Below are 23,552 nucleotides of genomic sequence, written 5' to 3' on the forward strand. Positions count from 1 at the left end.
AAAAACTAGAAATAAAGATAAAAATATGAAAATCACGTCCCCTCATATTTAGAAGATTTGGAATAAGAATTGTGAATAAGAATAAGAATATATAAATTATAAACCACCTTCTATCATATTAGAAATATTTAATTCTGATTCTGACAGATTATAATGAAATATTGTGTCAATGAATCAGAATCTCAAAAACAGAACCTTGCACTCACTATACCCAAAGGGGAGAATCCAACCAAATTTCATCAAATATCATCATGTGAAGTGAATGGGACCAATCTTCTCTTCATGTTAGGCTTTAATACCGTGGAAAAAAATTCTTGAGTGAGATCCAGTCGAATTAGCATATATTTCAAGTATGTTTCAAAAAATGTAACTAATTAAACCAGCCGATTCGATCTAGTTGTTAAAATATTAAATTCAAGTTATAACCTAGTAAGAATTTTTATACATTTGTCCTACTACCGGTGAGTATCCACTAGCAAAAGTCCCAAAACGAGAGCCTAAGGCCCCAACAAAGCAAACTTCTGAAAAGGAGTACACTCGTTGAACTTTGCTTTAGTGCATCAATGACCGGTTCACTACGTAACTAATTCAACCAGCCTTCGTATTTCTAAGTATAATGAGAATCAAAATTATGTAATTATTTTTAAAAATAATTATAAGTTAATAAATTTTAATTAATTACTTAAAAAAATAAAATTGATTGAAAAAGGTTGTTCAACAGTAAATTATTTTTAATAAAATAACGTGTCAATTAGCATAAAAATCAAGAAAATGAAATAAACAAAATATCAAAGAAGAAAACCCAATACTAACAAAAGCAACCCCAAAACCTGAGTTTTTTTTTTTTGCAATTTTTGGCTATATATATAGATATATATATATATATATATCTATATCTATATATATTAAAAAAAACCCTTCTAAACTACTTAAATCAAATAATAAAAATAAAATACAAATTCATCCAGAAGCAACAATGCCCAACCAGCTAAAAATAGAGAAAAGTCTCAAAGAAAATTGATTCAAAAGTGAACAAGTATAGTAGGAGTTTGAGTAGAAAACCCCGATTCAGATTTCCCAAAAAAAAAACCCCGATTCCTTGCACCAACTTGACGAGAGTTAGGCAGTGAAGCCAACACTAACGAACCCAAACCCATGATAAACCTTCCTCCTAGAGTTGCATTATAGCACTTGATTGACAAAGCACCATGCAACATCTACCCGATTTTTCTCATTAAACAGAGGCTGATATCGGATAAGTTCATCCGCAAGGAAAGAAGCACATCTTGTATGTTCAAAAAAGGAGACAAAAGATGCTTAGAATGCAGCCTCAGGGGTTTAACAGTAATAGGACACATTTTTAAAAAAGTACATGGAATTTAGACATCTTTGGAGAATCTTGGAAGTTAAACCAAGACAAAAAAGTGGAATGTCAGCACCCTGCTTTTTTATTCTAAACTTGACATCCTTCAATGAATACTTAAATAAGTGCACCTTGGTTCCCATACAAAGGCGTACCTCGGCCAAGAGCCTTAGGTCGAGCAGCATTCAAGTCCCATATGAGGATTACTTATTTTGGAATTGAATTCCAGTGAGGCCGCTTTACCAATTTGGTTCCCACATTAAAAAAATGCAGAACTAAATGAAACATATATTAAAATCAAAACCAGAAACTGCAGAATATATTTAAATAATATCTTTGTGGCCAATGACTACTTAAAAACATAATTCCCAAGAAAATTAGACAGTAGGAATGAACACTAGCAAAACTTGAAACTAGAACAGGCAACAATGTTTTCACTACTAAAAATGTTACCAAACATTCTAAAACCTTGTCTGTTGTTTAATTGGTATTTGGTCCAGAGGTTCAGAGCTTTCAAACTCTAGCCCTCTTGTTACTACTGCAGCTCGGGCACTTGTACTGCTTGATGTGCTCAGCCTTAGAAGGAGTAATTTTAACACATTTACCATGGAACCATATCTCACAGATATCACAACAGATCCAGAATTCATCAGTGCCATTATTATCACCGCAACCGCAAGCACCACACGTTGCACCTTGCTCATTATCCTCTTCTTCTTCTTCTCCACTCTCATCCTCTTCTTTGGGTGGTGCAGACATCTTCACTCCCTTGGCCTGAGACTCAGACTGGCGGGACTGTTAAAAGGCAGGATCCAAACAGGAAGACTTAAGTGACTTTCCACACAAGGGCAGTGATAGACACAAACTAAGAACATGAAATTTAAAACTGCATACCACCTTTCCACTTGATTTGCATTTGCTACCATTGTTATGAGCAGCCAGTTGGTCCTTTGATTGCTTAGCACTTCCCGTCACAAGTTCAAAGATAGTTGGCAGATCATTCATCATCTGAAAAAGCCTTTTCCTGTAAATATCCATTTGAACCAAAATTAGAAGAACATCCTAAATATTAGCAATATACTTTTTCTTCTTGGACTCTTTAAGGAATATGGCTTTTTCATTTTTGTTTTCTTCACACACACACACACACCCCCCCCCCCCCTCCCCCAAAAAAAAAAAAAAAAAAAACAAAAAACAAATCCTTCAGTTTTGTATTAACTAATTTTGTACTTAATTCGATATTCAATTGAGACATTGCCAACTCTCTAGTGAAAAAGGGATTCAATGGAAGACTTGAATATACCCCAGAAGAAGATAGGTAAATCCCTTCAATCTACCTAAATATAAATCAGCCGTGTACTTGGTTACTTAATGATTAATGAAGCTGCAAGCATGGCAAATGATTTTTACTAGCTAATGAAAGACCAAATTCTCATTTAAGACTATAAAAATCAGTTAGCTTTTGGAGGTTCTTACTACCACAATGGAATACTTTCAAGACTTCTAATGAAGATACAAGTTAGTGAAATGCAACGATAACATTCAATATACCTCAATGCCATACTAGATATGTATCCTTTATACCACTAAATAAACATCTAAAGCACACCTACCAATCAAGAATTTTCCAAGGCCTTCAGGTTATTAGGCTATAGTTTATCAACATGAACTTCCATAGGTGTCCTTTGTCATTTAACTTTAAACATTAATAATTCATCTTACTTACGGTGATGTAGGTACCCATATCCCAGTTCTAATATCTTAAGATCAACCAGTAAAAATTACAGTGTCATTGCCATTTGCCAGTGCTGGGCCAACGGGAAGTAAGTAGGCACTGGCCACCTTCCCTCTTTGAACCCATCCTATAATTTTTTCAATAGAAGATGATTGAGAAAATGCGCAATGACATTCTATCTAATTAATGTGTTTTTTGGTTCAAGAGACAATATCAAAACAAAAATAGATAATATTCAGTAAACTGAAATTTGAGATTCCATTCATTTACTATTGTTACATCACCAGTCACCACATCTCTGACTAAAAGCTTACTACATGGAGGATTATAACATCGAAATGTAAGAAAAAGAGGAAAACAAGTTTCATCCTAGATATTAACAAACACAATATCACCGAACTCCAAAGTTTCCACACTTCACGGTGAACAAGTTTAAACCCCAAAAAGTTCCATGTTCCATGACATGAAATGAAGGAAAACCGTGCAAGTGATGGAAATTAAAAACTGAAAGTGGAAAAAGATTATAAAGAAGAGTAGCCACACCAACACACACAAAAAGAAGAGGTTCTTGTAGACAAGCTTACAAATTTAGTGTGTAATTATTTTTACAGTTAAAAAAAGTACCAAGACCACCAAAAAGAACATCAAGAAAAATTGGCATAAATGTGGTATTAGGAAATAAAAAAAAACTAATATGAAAGTGAAAGATATAAGATACAAATAGTATTTACACATGCAGGGAGAATATCTTTATACTCTGAAAAAGCATGGACATGGCCAGTCAGCATGTAGCAGTTGTAAGAAAGAAGCATGATAGAACATGCAACTTACACACAAGCATAATCATTAAGGCATGCAAAAGAAAATGAATCATATAGTCATGTGCCATTATATTTTATTTTTTATTAGTAGTCAAAGTTGTTAGAATTGCAAAACCTAATACGACTTGTCAAGCCAACAATTTGTATCATGTGATGAATTGGAGATGGCTTCGAATCATAAAATACATGCATAAATCGGTGCAATTTCATATTACTAATACAAATCGCATGATTCAAATGCATTTTTTTTCTCCTTTTCTTCTATCAATTTTCATAAAAGAAATTGAACAGCCAAATAAACTTAAGTTGTTAAATCCAAAGAAACAAAGGAATGCCACTGAATCCACCCTATTTGATTATTCCATTTCCTAGTTTTCATTCTTCAAAAATAGGGGCTTCACAGAGTTACTCACTCTCTCTATGCATCTTATTTGGCTATTCCATTGCTCGTTTTTATTCTTCTGAAACAAAGGCTTCACACAGTCACTTGCTCACTCTGTATGAACCTTGTTTGGCCATATCACTCCTCTGTTTTCGATCTTCTGAAGCATAAGCTTCATGCAATCCCTTTGTGACTCAGATATAAGTATATAACTTATGACTCATGATTTTGTTTTTTGAGACTTATGGTTAAGTTGTTTTGCAAATTCCTAGTTCCTAGTTTAAAATTATTACATTGAGCATAGAACCTTGATTTTTCATTGGTTCAGTTTTTCAAGTAAAAAACAGCACTATTACAACTATGCCATTCACGAGTACACACTACACAACAAGAACTTACATAAATTGCAATTTTCATGTTTGACTATAACCTTGATAGATTACTGAGAAGCAGGAAAAATCTTGAAATATCTTATAAGCAGTAAAGATTGTAATTCATAAATAGACTAAACTAATGATAAGCTTTAACTCAAATAATGTGCACTGCTTGACATGAATGATTCTAAACAACCGAGATGTATTCAAGAATTTCATAACTAGCAGGGCTATATAAAGCCAAACTTACTGGAAAAATAAAAGTGAAAGATGGAAGTCGAGGAGAAAAATTCTAAGTTCTATAAGAATAACAAACAATTTTCTGCGGTTTATAAGGTTAACAAATTATGGCATGAGTATGACAGAGAACTGGAATTCTTACCTTTCATTCTTACCAAAACCAAACCGGGCACCAAAATAGAAAGCAACAGCGAGCAGCCATGAGTCACTGTGAACTGCAACCAGTGATAACCAGTCCTTCTCTTGCATACCATCCCTAGCAAAGTTTATACCTAATGCTGGCTCAGGAAGTTCAGGAGGCACTTCCTCAACAGGCAAATTCACTTCCCATGTTTCATTTGGAAATCCATATAGACACAAATTCTCCTTCTCTACAACGAGAACAATATAATGTTAGCAAATATCACATTGAATATAACACTTTATAGCATCACTTTTCTGGAGGTGAAATTATATGAATTAATAACCATTCAAATATTTCTAATAACTCCATTGTTGAAATGCATTTTGACATAGTACTTTATTAATAAGGGATAAATTAACAATGGTGTACTAAAATTAATGATTTGTCCCCATTCTCTTCCTTTCCATTCCCCTTATTTAACTGTTATTCTTCCCTACTAACTTCCAAACATAACAAGGTCAAAGAGAAAAATGGCAAGCAGTAAATTTTAATGTGACAGAATGACAGTCAACCTTGTAGATATGACAGGTGTATTAATGATGAGTAAAAAACCACATTAAACACACCCAATTTTGACAAATCACATTCAACTGCTAACATTTATGACACTTAACGGTCCATTATATCTCTAATCTGTGTGATGAAGATTCACGAGCATTGTTGAAAGAGACAAAAAAAAGTTACAGGTTTCTCTGTCCCTCTCATGCATACACAAACCATGCATTGCATGCATACTCTCAAGTGTCCCTAGATAATACTAATCCACAATCAGTGGTGGAGGGTGATTTAACTAAAGTTGAGGGAAGCCATGAACCCCTATTTTTGTTTTTTAATTATAATCTTTTTACTCTCTTTTCTTTTTAAAAAAAATTGAAAAAGTAATCCGAGAAACCAGAAAATACAAGCCATGGAAGAAGAGCACGCATAGCAGAAAACGAACACGCAAGGGGAATCCCACAAGCACATCAGAAAACCAGAAAATAACAAGTTAATCCCACAAGCATACCAGAAAGGAACACGCAACAAGTAATGCAAGATCATTCACAACCGGTGCGAATTCGGAGCAGTGTAACACAAATGGGTATTGATTATTAGAACCACAAAATTACTACGGCGACAAAAAAACAAGGGTTCGAAAACAACATGAACAACTACAAATAAGGGGTAGCCCAGAATAAGAAACATGAAAACAACCCACCAGGATCGCACTGCTGGAAAAACTTTTCAACGTCTGCCAAAAAAAAAGTCAGAAGAAGAATTCAGTAAAACCTTTACAATTAAAAGCCATAGAGAAAGAAGAGCGAGAGAGAGAGAGAGAGAGAGAGAGAGAAGACCAACCAGTAGTGAGGGCCTTAATCAATCCAGCTCTCCTGCCCTTAAAGTCGCTGAAAACCTCTTCAACTGTTCTAGGAATAGGGTGCGGTATCGCTTCCATCGTTTCTCTCTCTGTGTCTCGCTCGCTCTCGCTCTCTCTGCTCAACAATCCCAAATAAACTTCAATCAAATAAGGTTTCCTCTTTTGTTCAGAATGGCAATTGGCTAGGGTTTTCTTTTTCCCTGACTTTCAATCTTAATCAGATTTCGGGAAAAGGAGAAAGTATTTATCCAAATTAAATATTGCGAAGCATTGAAGAATTGAAATATGAAACAAACATTGCTGGGAGGGACTTACAATTTATATATATATATAGGATTAAAAATATAGGGTTGAGAAGAAAAGGGCACCGGGTCTGGACTCTCTCTTGAGAAAATTATTCAGAGTATTTATATACGAGGAAGAATAGTGTGACAACTAAGTTGTGTTACTATCAAGTGATTATCAATTAATCTCACCGTTAGATTGATTATGTTGATCCAACGGTTATATTTATTTTCATCTTTGTATGGTCATGATTCTTCATATTTAAAGTGAAAGCAATCCACTAGGGCTAGCCTAGTGGTGTGGGTGTGTGTAATAGGGTGTGTGTGAGTGTGTGGTTGTGTGTTCTATTCCTTGTAACCTACAAAAAAAAAAGTGAAAGCATTAAATATGGGAAATCATAACCAGTAAAAATAAATATAAAGTATTAAATTTAGGAAATCATAATCATACAAAGATAGAAATAAATATAATCGTTGAATCAATATAATCGATCTAACGGTAAGATTGATTGATAGTCACTTGATAGTAACATAACTTGGTTGTCACAATATCCTTCCCCTTAATATATTATGATAAACAAAAATTTATCTTATTGTTCTATTAATTAATAGGGGAAGGATATTGTATGGTTATAATTTTTCATATTTAATGCTTTCACTTTAAATATGATGAATTATGACCATACAAAGATGGAAATAAATATAACCGTTGGATCAACATAATCGATCTAACAGTGAGATTGATTGGTAGTCATTTGGTAGTAACACAACTTGGTTGTCACAATATCCTTCCCCTAATTAATATATGTATATTTATAATTAATTATATTCTTAAATCTTCTTAGTTATTGATTTTACATACCTCAAATATTACCTTCAAAATTTTAATATTTATTAATTATATTTGTTATTTATTATTATTATTATTATTATTATTTTATTTTATTTTTGGGATGTTTTAATATTCTTTCACATACATTGCATAAATTTGATAATATTACTTTTACTTAAATTAATTGAAAAATATAATAATTAAAAAGACAAATAATTCTTGTTCATATGATGATATTTCAAAAAATTTGAAAATTTTTAAAAATCAAATTTATTATCAATAATTACAATAAATTTATTGATTTTTTTTCCCTGTTCATAAAATAAAAAAAATTCGAGTGATTAAATTTCTTAAATAAAAAAATCGATGGTCAAATTGTTATTACAAAAATCTTTAGTTTCCCCTATTGTGGTTACAACAATTATTGTTTATCCCCTCCTAGTTTTAGACTTATCACTCATATCTATCATGGTTATAAAATGTATCATTTAGCCCCCTTAAATGTCTAAAATATATAAAATATCGATAATATTCTTAATAAATAAAATTCCAAAACATATTTAAAATGTTAAAAATATCCCTAATTAAAAAAATCTGATTAAAAATACCTATTTTTTTATACTTACTTTTAATCTTAACCATTTCACTTAATTTTATCTGATGGTTGTAAATAAACACACTATATAGTCAATAAACGAAAAAGAATTACCTCCCAAATAAAAATATGAACCGTTTACAAAATAAAATAAAATATGAACCAATAGTAAAATAATTTTACACATTAACATTCAATATTTTTTGAATAAGGAATGATCTTGCTTTTACAATGCTCAGAAGTTTAATAACTACCGAACGCTAATCAAATACAAACTATTCATGTCACGATGGTTTATTATCAGTCCAAGGCTTTTTGGATAAGGATCAATCCTTCTTAAAAATATCTCTTGACTTTGGACAATATATGTTAATGTTATTTGTGTTTTTTTTAAACTTTGTCTTTCTCACATAGTTGTAACTTGGTATTGCTTCTATTTGCTTAAGAGATATTTGTTCAATTCCTCAATTTTTTAGTATGTTATGGGCTTTCGCTTCCGAATGTGTTATTCACCCATGTTGAAAGAAGTGTCTTAGCTCTAATATAGAACTAGCTCAACCCCAACCTAACTGAACGCATGATTATTCTGTCACTTTTAGCATTTTGACTTAGTAGATAACTCAAACAATCTAAAGTCTCTAAATCATAAGACATTGGTTGAAGGTAATTACTATGCATATAATCTTAACCCGTGGTCACATATTGAAACTCCATCTCAATTTGAGAGTAATGCTTATTTCTCGACAATAGTTAAGGCAAAGTTCATGAGTTGTAATGTTTCCGCTGCTTATTTCTTGACAATAACTGAGGCAAAGTTCATGGGAGAAATGCTTCCCTTGCTTATTTTTGTAAAAATTAAAGCAAAAATGAAATAAGTATGTGTTACGGATTTTAATTTTAATTTTATTATTTTCTGAATTGTTGGGTTATTTAAGTAGTGAGTAGTTATTTCTATTTCAACTTTCCTAAATGATATGTTATAGTTATTAGTGGAGTCTATCTAGTGCTAGTGAGTAGTTATTTATAAGGTTGTCTTATATTATTTATTTAAACCTTGAAGTATTTAAATAAAGATAACCATAAGAATTGTTTGGAATAAAGCACTCCGTGCAAGAGGTCAGGCTTCCTCAATAAAGCCATTTGAGGTCAGGCTTTCTCAATAAAATCAAATTTTCATTTTTATTTATTGTGTTCGTAACAGTATGTTAATCACATATTTCAGATGTTGAGCTTTTTGGTAACAAAGACATCCATGTCAAATACCTAAAAGTATATATAAAATTTTTGAACAAGAATTAATAATATACATATAATTCTAAAATTTGGACACCACACTAAATTAAATTTTAGTCATTCCTCTTAAACATTTTTTCTCTGACAAACCAAACCACCATTATCATCATAAATTGGGATTTATGGAGAGTGATTTTTTAATTCCTCTTCAATCCAAGAAAACATTGCACAACAATATAGATAATTTCTTCTATCAACATATTTAGGTATCAAAATTATAAATAAAATTGTTTTGTAGTTTGTTGAAATAATAGATTAAAGAGAAAAGTGTTTATGCTTTTAAATGACACAACTTATATCCTTTTACTCTCACAAAGAAGTGGAACCCACACTTTTATTTTGTTGTCAACTCTCTCTCCTCTTTTATTTATCTCTTTCTCTCTGTTAAAATGACATAATTTTACATCTTTTAAAATGACACACACTTTACCCCAGATTAAAAGGATGAATGAGATACTTGAACGTAGTTGGCCTCCCAATCATGGCCGATGACTACAACTTCTTCCTTAGACTGAATAGCCTAATTCACTTAGTAGCAAGGACCAAATACATTTTCTCTTGTATCTCTTTGTTCTTGCTTTGGATATTATTTTTAGAATTTTTTTAATTAAGGACATTTTTTATATTTCATATATAATATGTTATTTTTTGAGTAAAGGTACTATCAATATTTTATACACTAAGGATATTTTAGACATTAAAGAGACTAAATGATACATTACATAATCATGATGAGTTTGAATAATAAATTTTAAATCACGGGAGCTATGTGATAATCGTTGTAGCCACGATAAGTGAAATCGAAACTTTCCTTTGTTATTATTATTGATAATAAATTTAATATTTTTAAATTTTAAGGGATAAAAAAATTAGAAATACTTATAATTTTAAATATTATTTAATTTTAATTTAATAAAAATGTTCAATTTAATGGTAATTTGTTCAATTTGATTAATTTAATGCCGACAAATGCCCTATTTGACAGAGTTAATTCTGGACAACAAATTAAATTGTGTATAATGTTTAATTTTAAAATAGGCCCGCTCAATCAACTTTTATCAAGAAGACATAGATTAACGGGGAAGGATCCTTTTATAAATTTTTTGTATAAATTTTTACAAATTATACTATGTATTCCGGGAAGTACATAGTGTAACCGAATGTACTTCTGAGAGTACATAGTGTAGTTTTTGTAAATAAAATATTTGTAAATATAATCCTCCCCTAAATTGATAATTATTTTTTAAAAGTTTATTTCGTCATTCAACTACATTCTGACTAATTATTTTAAAGTTTTTTTTACTACGGCTGGGCTAGTGACTAATTATTGAATATGCAATAATAACATGTTAGAATTATAGTAATCGTATAAAAATTAGGTTTGGAAAGTGAAATTTATTTATAAATAGTACACATAATGAAAGAGGCATGTCATATTTGTTACCTTCTAAACCTTACCATCCTTGCCATCATTTTTTAACTGTTAAATCATATCCAAATCAATAGTTAATATAGCAAACAAAAAAAATTACATTATGTTCCCTTTTTTTCTCTCCTGGTCTTCCACACAATCTCTCTCTTCATTTTCATATGAAGCCTTTTTTTTTTTTTTTTTTTTTTTTCTTTTAACTAATTTGTTAGCGGAACTCAACAAGACCAACCAACCCATATTTAGATTATAATTAGTAATGCAATCTTTCCAAAATATTCACACTAATATCTGAATAAAAATTAATTTTAATAATAATCAACACTATTAAGATTATAATTAGTGATATAATCCTTTCAAAATATTCACACTTATGTCTGAATCAATAATAATAATGATAATATTAGTGAATTGGTCAATATTGTCCAAAACTATAGAATATCTCGTGTCTTAATATGACATCGGTTTTAGAAATATAATGGACATTTTATAAGTGCACTCAATACAACATCTTATATTAAAATCTTAAGACACTTATATAATCTCATTTAAAACTTATTTGGGTGAACTTAAAAAAGAAACTTTTATGCATTATTTTTGTTAGCATAATTTTTTCAAAACAGAATTGTTTTGTATTTGGATGCACTCTTTAAAAAGTATTTTTAAATAAAAAATAGTATTTTGATTTTTTTAGAAGCCAAAAATGTTGGCTAGGAAACAGTAATTTGGTTTTTTGTGTGATTTTTTATTTTTATTTTTTTCATATATCAACTATAATTATTGTTTTGAGACAGGTCAATCATTAGATTTTCTCTACACCTACTCAGCTTGAATTACCCGTTGACAAGCGTTTTTATCTTTTGGGAAAAGAAAAAAAAAAAAAACTTGTCAAAATGGACTCTTACCCAATTCATAGTTTAATCAAAGTAAGTTCAACGAGTGACCGTTAGTCCACAAAATCATAATCAAATGGAATTCAATAATATTGATTAATACACAAATTAATTGTAAGAAACAAATTATAAAATAATAAAGTTTAAAATCTAAAAAAAAAAAAGATATGTTTATTTTGTTGAGAGGTGAATAACTGCCAAGAAAAAAGTTGGAGGAGCTGGACAGACAAAAATAAAATTGTCTGCACCGTCCTGAGCCTCCCTCAGGTATGTATGTGAATGAAATGAATGAAAGAATGAATGAGGTTCCACTTCCACTATTACTATTACTTACTACATCTCTATTCTTATATAAACAATACAAACTGCCACAGTTTAGTTTCCTTATGTTATGCCGCCACTTGTTTGATAAAATGCTTCAGGACCTATGTCTCGCTTATTGCTTTTGTGCCGGATCCGGAGGGTTTCTTCTTTTCGCAAACTCAATTGTAACTTCATCTCCACTTCCTTCTCTTTCTCTTTCTCTTTCTCTTTCTTCGCTGTATAAGAGTTTACTACTAACAAAATATCTCTCTTTGCAGTTGCACGAGGACCAAGCTCCTTTTCTTCTTTGGATGTGAGGGGTTTTTGCACCCTTACTGCAACAGATGATTCTGGTGATGTTACCAACAAAAGATATGAAAAGCCTTTGGATTTTACTCAAATTCAAATTACACGCTTACCAACTGTCATCATTATAGGGCGACCTAACGTAGGCAAGTCTGCATTGTTTAACCGGTGAGTGACTTAGACTAGACTTGTGTACTAACTAACTAAAACACACACACACACATACACATACACATACACATACACATGCTTAGTCTTAGTTAATTATCATTAATCAATCAAATATTGGTTTTTTAGTCTAATTCGGAGGAGGGAGGCTCTTGTATATAACACACCTGATGATCATGTTACCCGTGACATACGGGAAGGAGTTGCCAAGTTGAGTGACTTACGATTTAGAGTTTTGGACTCTGCTGGCTTGGAAGCAGAAGCCTCTTCCGGTTCTATCCTTCACAGAACAGCTTCTATCACTGCTAATGTATTAGCTAACTCTCACTTTGCAGTCTTCCTCACCGATGCAAGGTTACTTTCACTTTACTGGGTGTTATGAATTACATGTTACATGTATTGTCAGTAGTGCGTGCCATTTATTTGTGTTTTTTTGCATTTCAATTCCTCAATTCAATGTACTAGTTTAATGTGAGCTATTATTTGTGATTTCCTTTGGTTTTGCTCAATTTGATTACCTTTTCTCACCAGAGCTGGACTTCATCCTCTTGATTTGGAGGTAGGAAAATGGTTGCGCAAACATGCGCCTCAAATCAAACCTATTGTTGCGATGAATAAATCTGAATCACTCTTTGATGCTAGTGGCTCTCTTGCCGCAGTTGCTAATGAAATGTGTCGATTAGGATTTGGAGATCCTATTGCTATATCTGCTGAGACTGGACTGGGTATGCATGACTTATATCTGTCTCTTAAGCCTGTCCTGGAGGACTATATACTTCGTGTCTTGAATGGTAAGTGACCCCCAATGTACAAAAGCTTGTGTCATTCCACAATGAAAAAATGATAACTGCGAGGTTAATTTATGCTAGCTTATTATACAAGTGATAAGCTTTTGTCTTTGTCTTTTTGGGCCGTGGAAGAGGGGTTTGCTAAACCAATTGTTTGTTGTTTGATAATTTTTCGTGATCATACCAGGAGAAATATCATGCAAATTTGCACTTATCAACATTAAGTTCACTTTTGCGCTGCCATCTAATCACTTCTTTTAATTCTGCATTCAATTGTAACTAATCATAGATGAAGGTGCCCAGGATAATAGCAACATTGAGGACAGTACCATCCCTGAGGTTGACAAAAGTAAGCTGCCATTGCAGTTAGCAATTGTCGGACGCCCCAATGTTGGGAAATCAACCTTACTGAATGCATTGTTACAAGAAGACCGTGTACTTGTAGGTCCTGAAGCTGGTCTGACAAGAGATTCTATCAGAACCCAGTTTGAATTTCAAGGAAGAACAGTTTATCTGGTAAGTATCCATGAGTGTTTAGTTTATTGACATCTGGTAGTATTGATAGAGTTGGAGACTGGTAGATCTAAGTAGGAATATCGCTTGTAAGAGGAAAACACAAAAGTTCTTTGTTGTTCTGGACCTTTAAGTTAGATGATATATTGTCACACATTTCTTTTCCATTTTTGTGAGCCTTCAAGCATATGTGCATGTGCACGTGTTTCTTTTTATGCAAAGGTGGTCTTGAGTCTTGACAATATTCAAGTCCACATGTCTTTTCTTTAAAATCCATAGGAGCTATTGCACAATTTTGTCGGTCAGCATGGTCAACTCAATATCAATTCACTATAATTTTAATTTTCCTTAATCTTTATTCTTGGCACATTAAATCAGTAATTGTATATTTAATTGTCAAACGTGATGCTTAACATGGTTGTAAGCATCCAAATTTATATTTTGACTGACGGTACTTATTAGACATGCTGAATATGGTTTGCTTTGAGGGTAATAAACTCTAAGTAAACAATTTATTTGAGATTTTGGTTACATTTTTTAAATTTTATCATGTTTTGCTGCCATTCAGGTTGATACTGCTGGTTGGCTGCATAGGACAAAACAGGAGAAAGGAGCAGCATCCTTGAGCATTATGCAGTCAAGAAAGAGTCTACTCCGGGCTCATATAATTGCTTTGGTACTAGATGCCGAAGAGGTATCCTGCATATATTGCACATTTCGGACAATGCCACACAACTACGATATAGTCTGGCAAATTTTTAACTTGCAAAATTGCAATTTCATGAAGTCTATTGTTCTAATTTAGTTCACATGTTTCTATCAATAAAACACAAATTTAAGCCTATTAAAATATTGATGAAACCAAAGTATAGAGGGGATTGTATTAATGGGAAATTGAGGTTATACAGAAAAGTATTAGAGCAGAAGCTCCCAGCCAAGGAATCACACTTCCTAGGTCCCCAAGCTATAAGCTGAACAAAAAAAACGTAACTCCTCCCATGGAAGAACTTCCCTTTTAACTATGTCCACTTTCTCTCGACATAACTAGCTTTCCCTCCCCTCACACACTCAAGACACAGACACACCTTCCCTCCTAACTACATCGGGCCTAAGCCTTTGTAAGGCCCTTTTTTTTCTGGAAAAATAAGGCCTTCCTTTTTTGGCTCTGTATCAGAATTATGAGCTACGGCTCTATCAAATATAATTGTTCTGGTAATTCATTTATTGGTTGAAAAATGTTGAATCTGATACTTAGATTTTGCTGATTGTGGTTTGAAACAATTTATCATTGAAGATTCCCCAGAACATGTGTGGCGTGTTCTCTCTTGTGAGAGCAACATGCGTCCTATTTCACTCCCTTCTTTATTGGTTTACCCCTTAGATCAGGTTATCCTGTCCATTTTGATGGGATTGGTGCATGAATGACTGTGAAAGTGTGAAGTATGCGTAAGTGTGTATAACATCCACTTTTAAAAGCGTAATCAATCAGAAAGTTTTTTCCTCCCATCCCCATTTCTATATGCTAATTAGTAATTACATCTTGTATTGATAAAAAAAATTAATTAAAAAATCTACATTGATCAGATTGTAAATGCTAGACGAAGTATGAAACATGCAGAAGTAGTTATAGCCAGACGGGCAGTGGAAGAGGGACGTGGTCTGGTTGTGATTGTGAACAAGATGGACCTTCTAAGAGGCAAACACAAATCATTATCCTATGAGAAGGTTATGGAAGTTGTTCCCCAAGAAATTCAGACAATTATACCTCAGGTCTGCTTTGTGATAATAAGCTCAACTTTAAGTCTAACTGTCCAATAAATTGGACTGTTTGTTACACATCATGCTTCGAAGTGTTCTATTTTTATTTAACACAGATGTCAAAATTTTGTATTTGGACACGATATTAAAATTTGTCATGGTTCAAGCAGAAGAAAATATCTGAGGCTATCAACTTATCATACAGTTCTCACCAATTTCTGTCTTCCTTTGCTTTAAGGGGATGAATAACAAACTTTACTCGTTGTTTTGTATTGTGATTTAGCATTGACTTTGGCAATTGTGAACAGGTTACGGGAATCCCAGTTGTATTCATTTCAGCGTTGGAGGGAAGGGGCCGTACCACTGTCATGCATCAGGTTATTGATACATACGAAAAATGGTGTTCAAGATTACCTACAGCTCGTCTTAACCGTTGGTTGCAAAAGGTAATTAATCCATCCATTGTCACTTTATGTAACAGTGAAACATGCCATTGATAGTAAATTTTCTTTCTCCTCTCTTTCTCTTCCATCGGTTTTGATCAGGTTATGAGCAGGCATTCTTGGAAAGACCAGGCAGCACAGCCTAAGATCAAGTATTTCACTCAGGTCAAGGCCCGGCCACCTACATTTGTTGCGTTTGTGCGTGGTAAGACTCAGCTTTCTGACACAGACATTAGGTTCTTAACAAAATCCTTGAAAGAGGACTTTGATTTGGGTGGAACTCCTATACGGATCATGCAACGTTGTGTCACTAAGAAAGATGCCAGTGGAAGTGGCAAGAGTAGCTCTTCAGTAGGCAGAGTGGCTGAAAGGACCATGTCTGACAAGAGAAGATTCTCAGAAGAATAATAATTTTTTACTTTAATAAGGACACGAGCATCGCCTCTTTCTGCAGTACATTGCAAAAATGAGCTTAGAGTCTAATTAGATGCTTAGACTAGTTTAATTTTTAATTTTATTATCAATTCAAAAGTTTAATTCTGAATTCTTGAACTAGGTGCAGTAATGAGCATAGTTTAGAAGGTGCTGAGCTGTATATATATAACTAACCATATGACGCCGGGTAATGTTGCTTCAAGGTTAAAAGTTGGTTTTAGTTAAACGATATTATCTCATGTCACGAGATAACAGAAACGTTTATATGTATTTGATAACACAAATATATAATTAGAAACAGAAGTTCATATTCTTATTTAACTTCTATAATTTAATTTAGCAACGTGGTTTACAAAATGGTTCATTTTACATCATCCTAATAGTTGTGCTATGACCAGATATACAAAGCTTGTAAATAATTGGAATCCAATTAGCAAATAAAGTACAGTGTAACCAACAAGATTGTGGCTCAATTAATATTTAGTTTAGTCATTAAGATGGAGGTGTGATATAGATTGAAGAAAAAGAAAAGGCAACAATTACATATAATATTTTCTAGGACAAGATGATCGTGAACAGGTGTTTAAACAATATTTTCCTTAAAATGTGAGTAGGAAGTTTTGGTACTAAACTATTGAGTGAGGGAAAATAGTTAATATAATAGAATAATGATATCAGTTATAGAGTGAGAAGAAGCTGTGTTTATATATATACCTTCATGCGAGAGGTACTTGCCTACTTCCCTGCTTTTGTTATTCACGCATGAAGCCATAAACATTGAAATTGTAATAATTATTTGTGTGTCAGTGAATGAAATACTGTCTAATAGATATCTATTATATCTATGAAGTGTTATGGGAAAACAATATTTCTGAGATAATTCTCTTCGTTGGTTATATATATTCTATGCACATATTATCGGAGAAAATTGTTCGTTTACTTTTGTTGTAGAAAACGGCCTCTAGTAACATAGGATGACAATTAAAATGAACTCAATAAATCAGAATTTCAACACTAATATTGCGATACAGTGTAGGGATCGCATAGTAAAATAGTCTTGGCTCATTCATCCCACACAAAGAGAATCTCCAACCTATTATAAATACCACACTCCTCCACGAGGAGAGGAGGCATCATCATCATCAACACAGTCCTACCTATATTGTTACTCTTCCACATCATTGACCATGAAATTGTGCGCTATTCTTCCATATTAGCAGCTCAACCAATCAGTGTTATATTGTGATAGTTCAACCTAAGAGGGAAACAACCTCTCCTCCTATCCTTTAACATGCTCAAAAACGAAGATAGGAATAATAGGTTAACGATATTTAAAATAAAATAAAACACATTGGTATTGGATTTTCAAATCTCCAAAAATATTAGAGATAGTTCTTCTTCTTTTTTCAGTATAACCCCGTTTATTACATGATAAGCTGACTTTTTTTTATATTTTATTTTAGGTTCAGCATGGTATTATAGATGAAGAAATTGATATAAAATATTTCAACCAAAATTAATTATTCATTTAAAAAAATATTACGAGGCACCTCTATACTCGTTGGGTATAAAATTAACATTGGTTTAGAGTTCTAAAATTATTATTATTAATTATTATTATTTGTTGAAGTGTTTTCTACTAAATATCGCATAAGCCTTTCATAAAAACTTACTTAAAATTAAAAGGTGAATTTTTCACTCCTAATATATCAGATCATGAATTAATGACTGTACTTAATTTTTTTAAAATGTAATATGTTTCGAATTTTTTTTCTTTTTGGAATAGAATATTTACAAAGTTTTATGAGTTGGACCAAGCTTTATTCCATGACATTTACATAAGATGCTTTTTTCTTATTTTTAAGTTACAGAAAATGTCTCGAGCCAATTTTTGAGTAACAAGTGCTATTGCATAACCCATGCCATACTCTTACGAAAAATTCGAACGAATTTCAACAAAAGAGTATTTATATCGAAACCGAGACGTGTGAGTAGGTAGAGCATATGAAACCCATGCCATAATAATATTATTATTATTATTATTTTAATCTTATAGAGCATATGAAATCCTAGTGAGATTATTATTCTAGATAAACGTATTTGGTCACTGGAACTCTGCCAAATCATATCTCCAATGGACAGATGCAGCACCATGTTTATTAAATCAGACACCGTATTTTACTTTTTGATTCGCAGTCTATCACTGTTACTTTTGCTTTGTCGATGATGTTCAAATTCACTGTCAGGAGTTGGAGCCGGGGAAAGCACACTCGTGGAGAAAGCATTAGTATCTGGGGAGGGATTAATCTCGAAGCTAAAAGATTACTACCGTAGGCTACAAAACATAGCCAGAACAATCCCTAATGGCCCAAAGATATTTGCAAAAGCTGTCTGTGCAGCCAACAAATGGCTAGCTAGATTGCATAATTGCAAACCCAAGAAAAAAATGTAGAGACATTTGATCACACTATTTCATGGGAAATCATTTAACTTATTCTCATATCTTCTTTCATCAAAGTGCCTCTTTATAATCAGGCAATTATTTATGCTAACATTGTGAAAAGAATGAATTGTATCAACAAAATTTTATTTGTGAAGATGATGTGGTGGAAGGCCACCATAAATGACGAAGGGTTGGAAATCCTTGTAACACTGAATTTTATATCTCAAGCTAATTTAATGCTTCCCCTGGTACCCCCATGGATTGTTGCTTGCCCACTTCCATTGGTCCCTGCACATCTCATCTACACCGTATTTTGCCCTGTTGTTAATGTTAAGCACACCATATATTAAGAAAACGGTAATCACAAAATACATAATAATAGGACTTGAGAGTGGATCAAATACTTACTTCCAACCAAGTTCTCTCTCAGCCTTCTCTGTAGATGCATAAACAGAAGTGGCATCTCCTGGCCTCCTTGGACACATATTTATTGGAATTTTCTGGAAAATGGAAGAGCCAAAAAAGATCTTGAGACGTGGTCAATAGACTCAATACATACATGTGTGTACATGAGTATGGAAGATGCAAAATCACCTTGCCCGAAGCTTTTTCAAATGCAGCAACCATTTCAAGCACTGATGTACCACGACCAGTTCCCAAGTTGTAGGCAGTACAACCTAAGAAACAAATTGTCCCGGTTAGCTCTAGATTACAAAAATTTATCAAAATTCAATTCATATATATATATATATATATATATATTATAAAAGGCAAATGCTTTTAAGAAAGAAGGTTGAATCACCAATGTTGTCAGTTGCAAAAAGCTTTCGTAGGGCAGCAATGTGACCATCTGCCAAGTCCATTACATGGATATAGTCCCGGATCTGATTCATATAACCAATTCAAATAAGTAAAAAAAAAAAGGGAATGATTTTCTTACCATTAATCACTGTAAAGTGGTTATTTGGGTTGGGACAGAAGACAAGCGAATTGATTATAGTTATAGTTATACGAACCGCAGTGCCATCTTTAGTGGGATAATCATGACCATAAACATTGAGGTGAGGCAATCTGGCAACAGCTACTTGCTGTATGTAAGGCATGAGGTTATTTGGGATGCCCTTAGGATCTTCGCCAATCTGACCACTCTCGTGGGCCCCAACTGGGTTGAAATATCTGAGCATAATGATCCTCCATTCTGGCTCAGCCTCGTGAATATCTCGGGCCATTTCTTCAAGGTAAAGCTGTATGTATGTATGTATATATTTATGTGGACAATATTAATAATAAAACACAGTGCAAGTCAAGTGAAGTTAAGGAAGTAAGTACCTTGGTTCGTCCATAAGGATTCATGGCGTGTAACTTGGAGTCCTCAACGCAGGGAATTTGATCAGGTTGGCCATAAACAGTTGAAGATGATGAGAAAACCATCTTTTTACAGTTGAATTTAGCCATAACTTGATAAAGATTGATAGTGCCAACCAAATTGTTATCAAAATATCGGCGGGGCTTAGCGACACTTTCTCCAACAGCTTTCAGACCCGCAAAGTGGATCACCGCATCGAATCTGTGTATGTTTGTGTTTGTGTTTGAGTGTGAGTGAGTGGAGAGAGTATAGCTTCATAGCAAAGTAATATGAATAATAATTATGAAGGAAATGTACTCGGTTAGAGAGAAGAGTTTGTCCAAATCATGGTTATTGCGGAGATCACCATGGAAGAAGTGGAGATTGTTTGAACGGTGAGGACCCACCAAATGGCGAATCCTATGGACAGCTTCGATGACGGAATTGTGAAGATTGTCGATTACGAATACCTTAAAGCCCTGCTTCAGAAGCTGAACCACCGTGTGGGATCCGATGAACCCCGCCCCACCCGTTACCAGAATCGTCTGTGTTTGTGTTTGTGTTTGTGTTTGCCCTGACACAGACATAGACGACACCATATTTATGTTTTATGTTTCTTTCTAAATTAGAGAGTTACACACACACACACACACACAAAAAATGCTATGGACTTAAGTAAAGGTACAGGACACTGGCGAGTCTGCACCAGTTGCACCTCCCTCTCCGCCACACACCTAATTTAAAAAGTTATACACACAAACAATCAAACTATTATTAATTAATAAATTATGGACGATGCTACAAACAATCATCCAGCATATGTGTCACCCATCTTTTACAAATTATTGTCACCCAGCTATGCATGTACATTGATGCGAAATCGATCGGCTACCCACAAATCACAATACCCTTTTTTATTTTTTTGGGTAAAATCAAATCACAATACACTTACAACAAGCAACTAAACAATGTACAAGTAAGTAACTAAACAATGTTTTTATTATCTATTTTTATATCAATTTAATTCAATCAATTCAAATTTATTGCTTCGAATTTAATAACTCTGATTAAAATTCTAAAATGTTAATAGATTTAATTTTATAAAAAAACTGAAGTGATGACATTATATTTATAAACAACTATTTCAACGATAAAAATAATTAAAAGATTAATAGAATATTATATTAATTTTTCAAAAGTATTTAAAAATCATTATAAAAATTAAAAAAAGTTTACAATACATTATGAGAGGATTGAAAATTAGATATATTTGCCTTGATAGTTGATACTTGCTCAAGATCATTAACTTAACCATCGATCACATACATGTATTTTAGTTACATTTACGTCTATTATGCGATTAATATTTATAATATAGTCTTAATATGTAATTTTGCATTTACATGATGTAAACGTAATTATTTAAAAGAATGAGATTTGTGTAGGTATAGTTGTTTTAAAATATATTAATTCATATTATTATAAATAAATATATTAATTAATCTATTATAACTAGATTAAGTGTCTCCCACTCAATCACATGAAGTAATGGATCACTAGATTCTTAAATAAAGGAGAAAGATGAACGATCGATCGTGACTCTTTGATGAGTTGAGTCACTCGAAGTTTATGTAAAACTAAAAAATACTTGACCACTTATGTTATGTATTGCAACTTACGATCCAATGTATAGCTTTTTTCTTTCGAAGTAATAATCGAAAAGCAACACCGCATCACTATGCGGTGTTAGAAAAGTTAATGGGAACTCATCCAACTAGGACGGCAGGACCTAATTTCTTACCTTCCATGTAGATGTAAGTGCTTGATTCGCTTTTTTAGGCTGCATTTTTGTTCTAACTGCTCGAATCTATTTTGATATCGTTTCTCCCTCTTTCGTTAAAGTAAAATGTATATTATTAGCCTTTTAGTGAGAGAGACCAGTGAAAAAAATATATATGAATTGATTCATGTTGAAGAACCAGTGAGGTGCCGAGCAACGATGTATTTTTATTTTTTATTTTTTTTTGAGTCTCCCCCATTAATGTTCTTTATGGATTAATTAAAGAAAAAATGTGTATCATTTTTAAAGAAGGAAAAGTTATGTTATTTTAAGTTAGAGAAATAATAGATAAAAGAGGAGAGAATGGACAAAAAAATATAAAGGTGTGGGTTCATCTCTTTGTAAGAGTGAAATGACACAAGTTGTGTCATTTAAAAGGATAAACATTTTTTTTATTAATTAATATAGCATTGATAAAAACTAAGAAACAACTACAAACTAGAAAAAAGTAGAACAATGTTGGCCTTTGCCCTTTGGGAACAGCAGCAAGGCGAACTATCTCCGGAGGCATCTGGTGGTAGTTTTGCATTCCCCTTCCAATGATTATAGCATTGTTAAAAATTGTAACTATTTTTCAGCTCGAAAAACATAAAATGTGTCCATTTTAAATGTACGAATATCAATTTGGGCCATCCAATTACAGACCATGATGTAAAACTGGGCCGAATCAATATATCTTAATCAAGTAACAAACCCAAAACGTGTATGAAACTTCAATTCTATTTAAGCCATCGATCAATAGAAACAAAAAAATATTTCACAATCAAATGGTGGTAGCTCAGTTGGGGCATGGGAGCTGAGCAGGTGGGGTGAGAGCATGTGTTCGAATTCCCCTAATACCACATTTGGGAGGGGTTTAAAGCTTTAATTATGGACCCGCTTCAAATCAGTTTAGTTGCGAAACAATGAACATATTAGAATATTTCAAATTTTTTTTTTTTTTCAAAATTATTAGATATTGATGCCACTTTATTCCTTCCTAACAACCACCTTAAATCTTCATAAATTTTATTAAAATTAACTTCTTGTGGGTGTGTAGTATTAATCATCATATTTAGGTTGTCGTATTAATCATCAAGAGTGAAGAGAGAACAATTGTAAATTGGAGAAGATTTCGTGAAATAGATAAAATGAAGGTAGTTTATTCCATTTCATGAGGAGAAAAATAAAATAAAGGGAAGAGAGTGAGTCTTATGCCTAGGCACTTGGCTCCACAGAAGAAGAGCTGAAGAATATAAATAGAATAAAGCACCTTCCGCATATAAAGCAACTGCAAAATCTGCTTGATCAATAATAATATTAAGGGAAAAGTTCATCAATGTCCCTGTCTCCAGAATCACTTATACCCCTGTGGTTTTTTTTTTATCACATATGTCCTTATGATTTGCAAAAGGGTATGTTTTTTATCACATATGCCCCAGTGATTTT

At 32.8% G+C, this 23,552-nt stretch overlaps 3 protein-coding genes across 10 annotated transcripts; 1 reads left to right on the forward strand and 2 right to left on the reverse strand.

Annotated features, from left to right (window-relative positions):
- Positions 1 to 1,669: 1,669 nt before the first annotated feature.
- Positions 1,670 to 6,788, reverse strand: LOC133301638 (PHD finger protein Alfin1). Of its 5 annotated transcripts, none has more exons than XM_061501293.1 (5): positions 6,438 to 6,788; positions 6,298 to 6,330; positions 5,058 to 5,286; positions 2,261 to 2,387; positions 1,670 to 2,143 (listed from the first exon to the last, which is right to left on the reverse strand). In XM_061501293.1, exons 1-5 carry the CDS (start codon positions 6,532 to 6,534, stop codon positions 1,877 to 1,879), a joined length of 753 nt encoding a protein of 250 aa, XP_061357277.1. In that variant the 5' UTR covers positions 6,535 to 6,788; the 3' UTR covers positions 1,670 to 1,876. The 5 variants fall into 5 exon arrangements, with proteins under 5 accessions (XP_061357277.1, XP_061357276.1, XP_061357278.1 ...); XM_061501292.1 differs by having other exon boundaries at positions 1,670 to 2,149; positions 2,258 to 2,387; XM_061501294.1 differs by having other exon boundaries at positions 1,670 to 2,127; positions 2,254 to 2,387.
- A 5,180-nt stretch (positions 6,789 to 11,968) lies between these two features.
- Positions 11,969 to 16,704, forward strand: LOC133301637 (uncharacterized). Of its 3 annotated transcripts, none has more exons than XM_061501287.1 (10): positions 11,969 to 12,049; positions 12,205 to 12,270; positions 12,364 to 12,559; positions 12,689 to 12,913; positions 13,091 to 13,350; positions 13,637 to 13,863; positions 14,429 to 14,554; positions 15,445 to 15,630; positions 15,927 to 16,064; positions 16,164 to 16,704. In XM_061501287.1, the coding sequence occupies exons 2-10, from the start codon at positions 12,210 to 12,212 to the stop codon at positions 16,467 to 16,469; spliced, it is 1,725 nt and encodes a 574-aa protein (XP_061357271.1). In that variant the 5' UTR covers positions 11,969 to 12,049; positions 12,205 to 12,209; the 3' UTR covers positions 16,470 to 16,704. The 3 variants fall into 3 exon arrangements, with proteins under 3 accessions (XP_061357271.1, XP_061357272.1, XP_061357273.1); XM_061501288.1 differs by having other exon boundaries at positions 14,429 to 14,536; XM_061501289.1 differs by having other exon boundaries at positions 13,091 to 13,338.
- A 2,468-nt stretch (positions 16,705 to 19,172) lies between these two features.
- Positions 19,173 to 23,173, reverse strand: LOC133301633 (UDP-glucose 4-epimerase GEPI42). 2 transcript variants are annotated; one of them, XM_061501282.1, is made up of 8 exons: positions 23,147 to 23,173; positions 20,603 to 20,829; positions 20,269 to 20,506; positions 19,956 to 20,183; positions 19,742 to 19,823; positions 19,534 to 19,616; positions 19,348 to 19,439; positions 19,173 to 19,257 (listed from the first exon to the last, which is right to left on the reverse strand). In XM_061501282.1, exons 1-8 carry the CDS (start codon positions 23,171 to 23,173, stop codon positions 19,173 to 19,175), a joined length of 1,062 nt encoding a protein of 353 aa, XP_061357266.1. The 2 variants fall into 2 exon arrangements, with proteins under 2 accessions (XP_061357266.1, XP_061357267.1); XM_061501283.1 differs by lacking the exon at positions 23,147 to 23,173 and adding an exon at positions 20,866 to 20,883.
- Between the last annotated feature and the right edge of the window lie 379 nt (positions 23,174 to 23,552).

The sequence above is a fragment of the Gastrolobium bilobum genome, unplaced genomic scaffold, assembly GCF_033153095.1.
Source record: "Gastrolobium bilobum isolate Gb01-03AN ecotype WA unplaced genomic scaffold, APGP_CSIRO_Gbil_v1 utg13393, whole genome shotgun sequence".
In the NCBI taxonomy this organism is placed as follows: Eukaryota; Viridiplantae; Streptophyta; class Magnoliopsida; order Fabales; family Fabaceae; genus Gastrolobium; species Gastrolobium bilobum.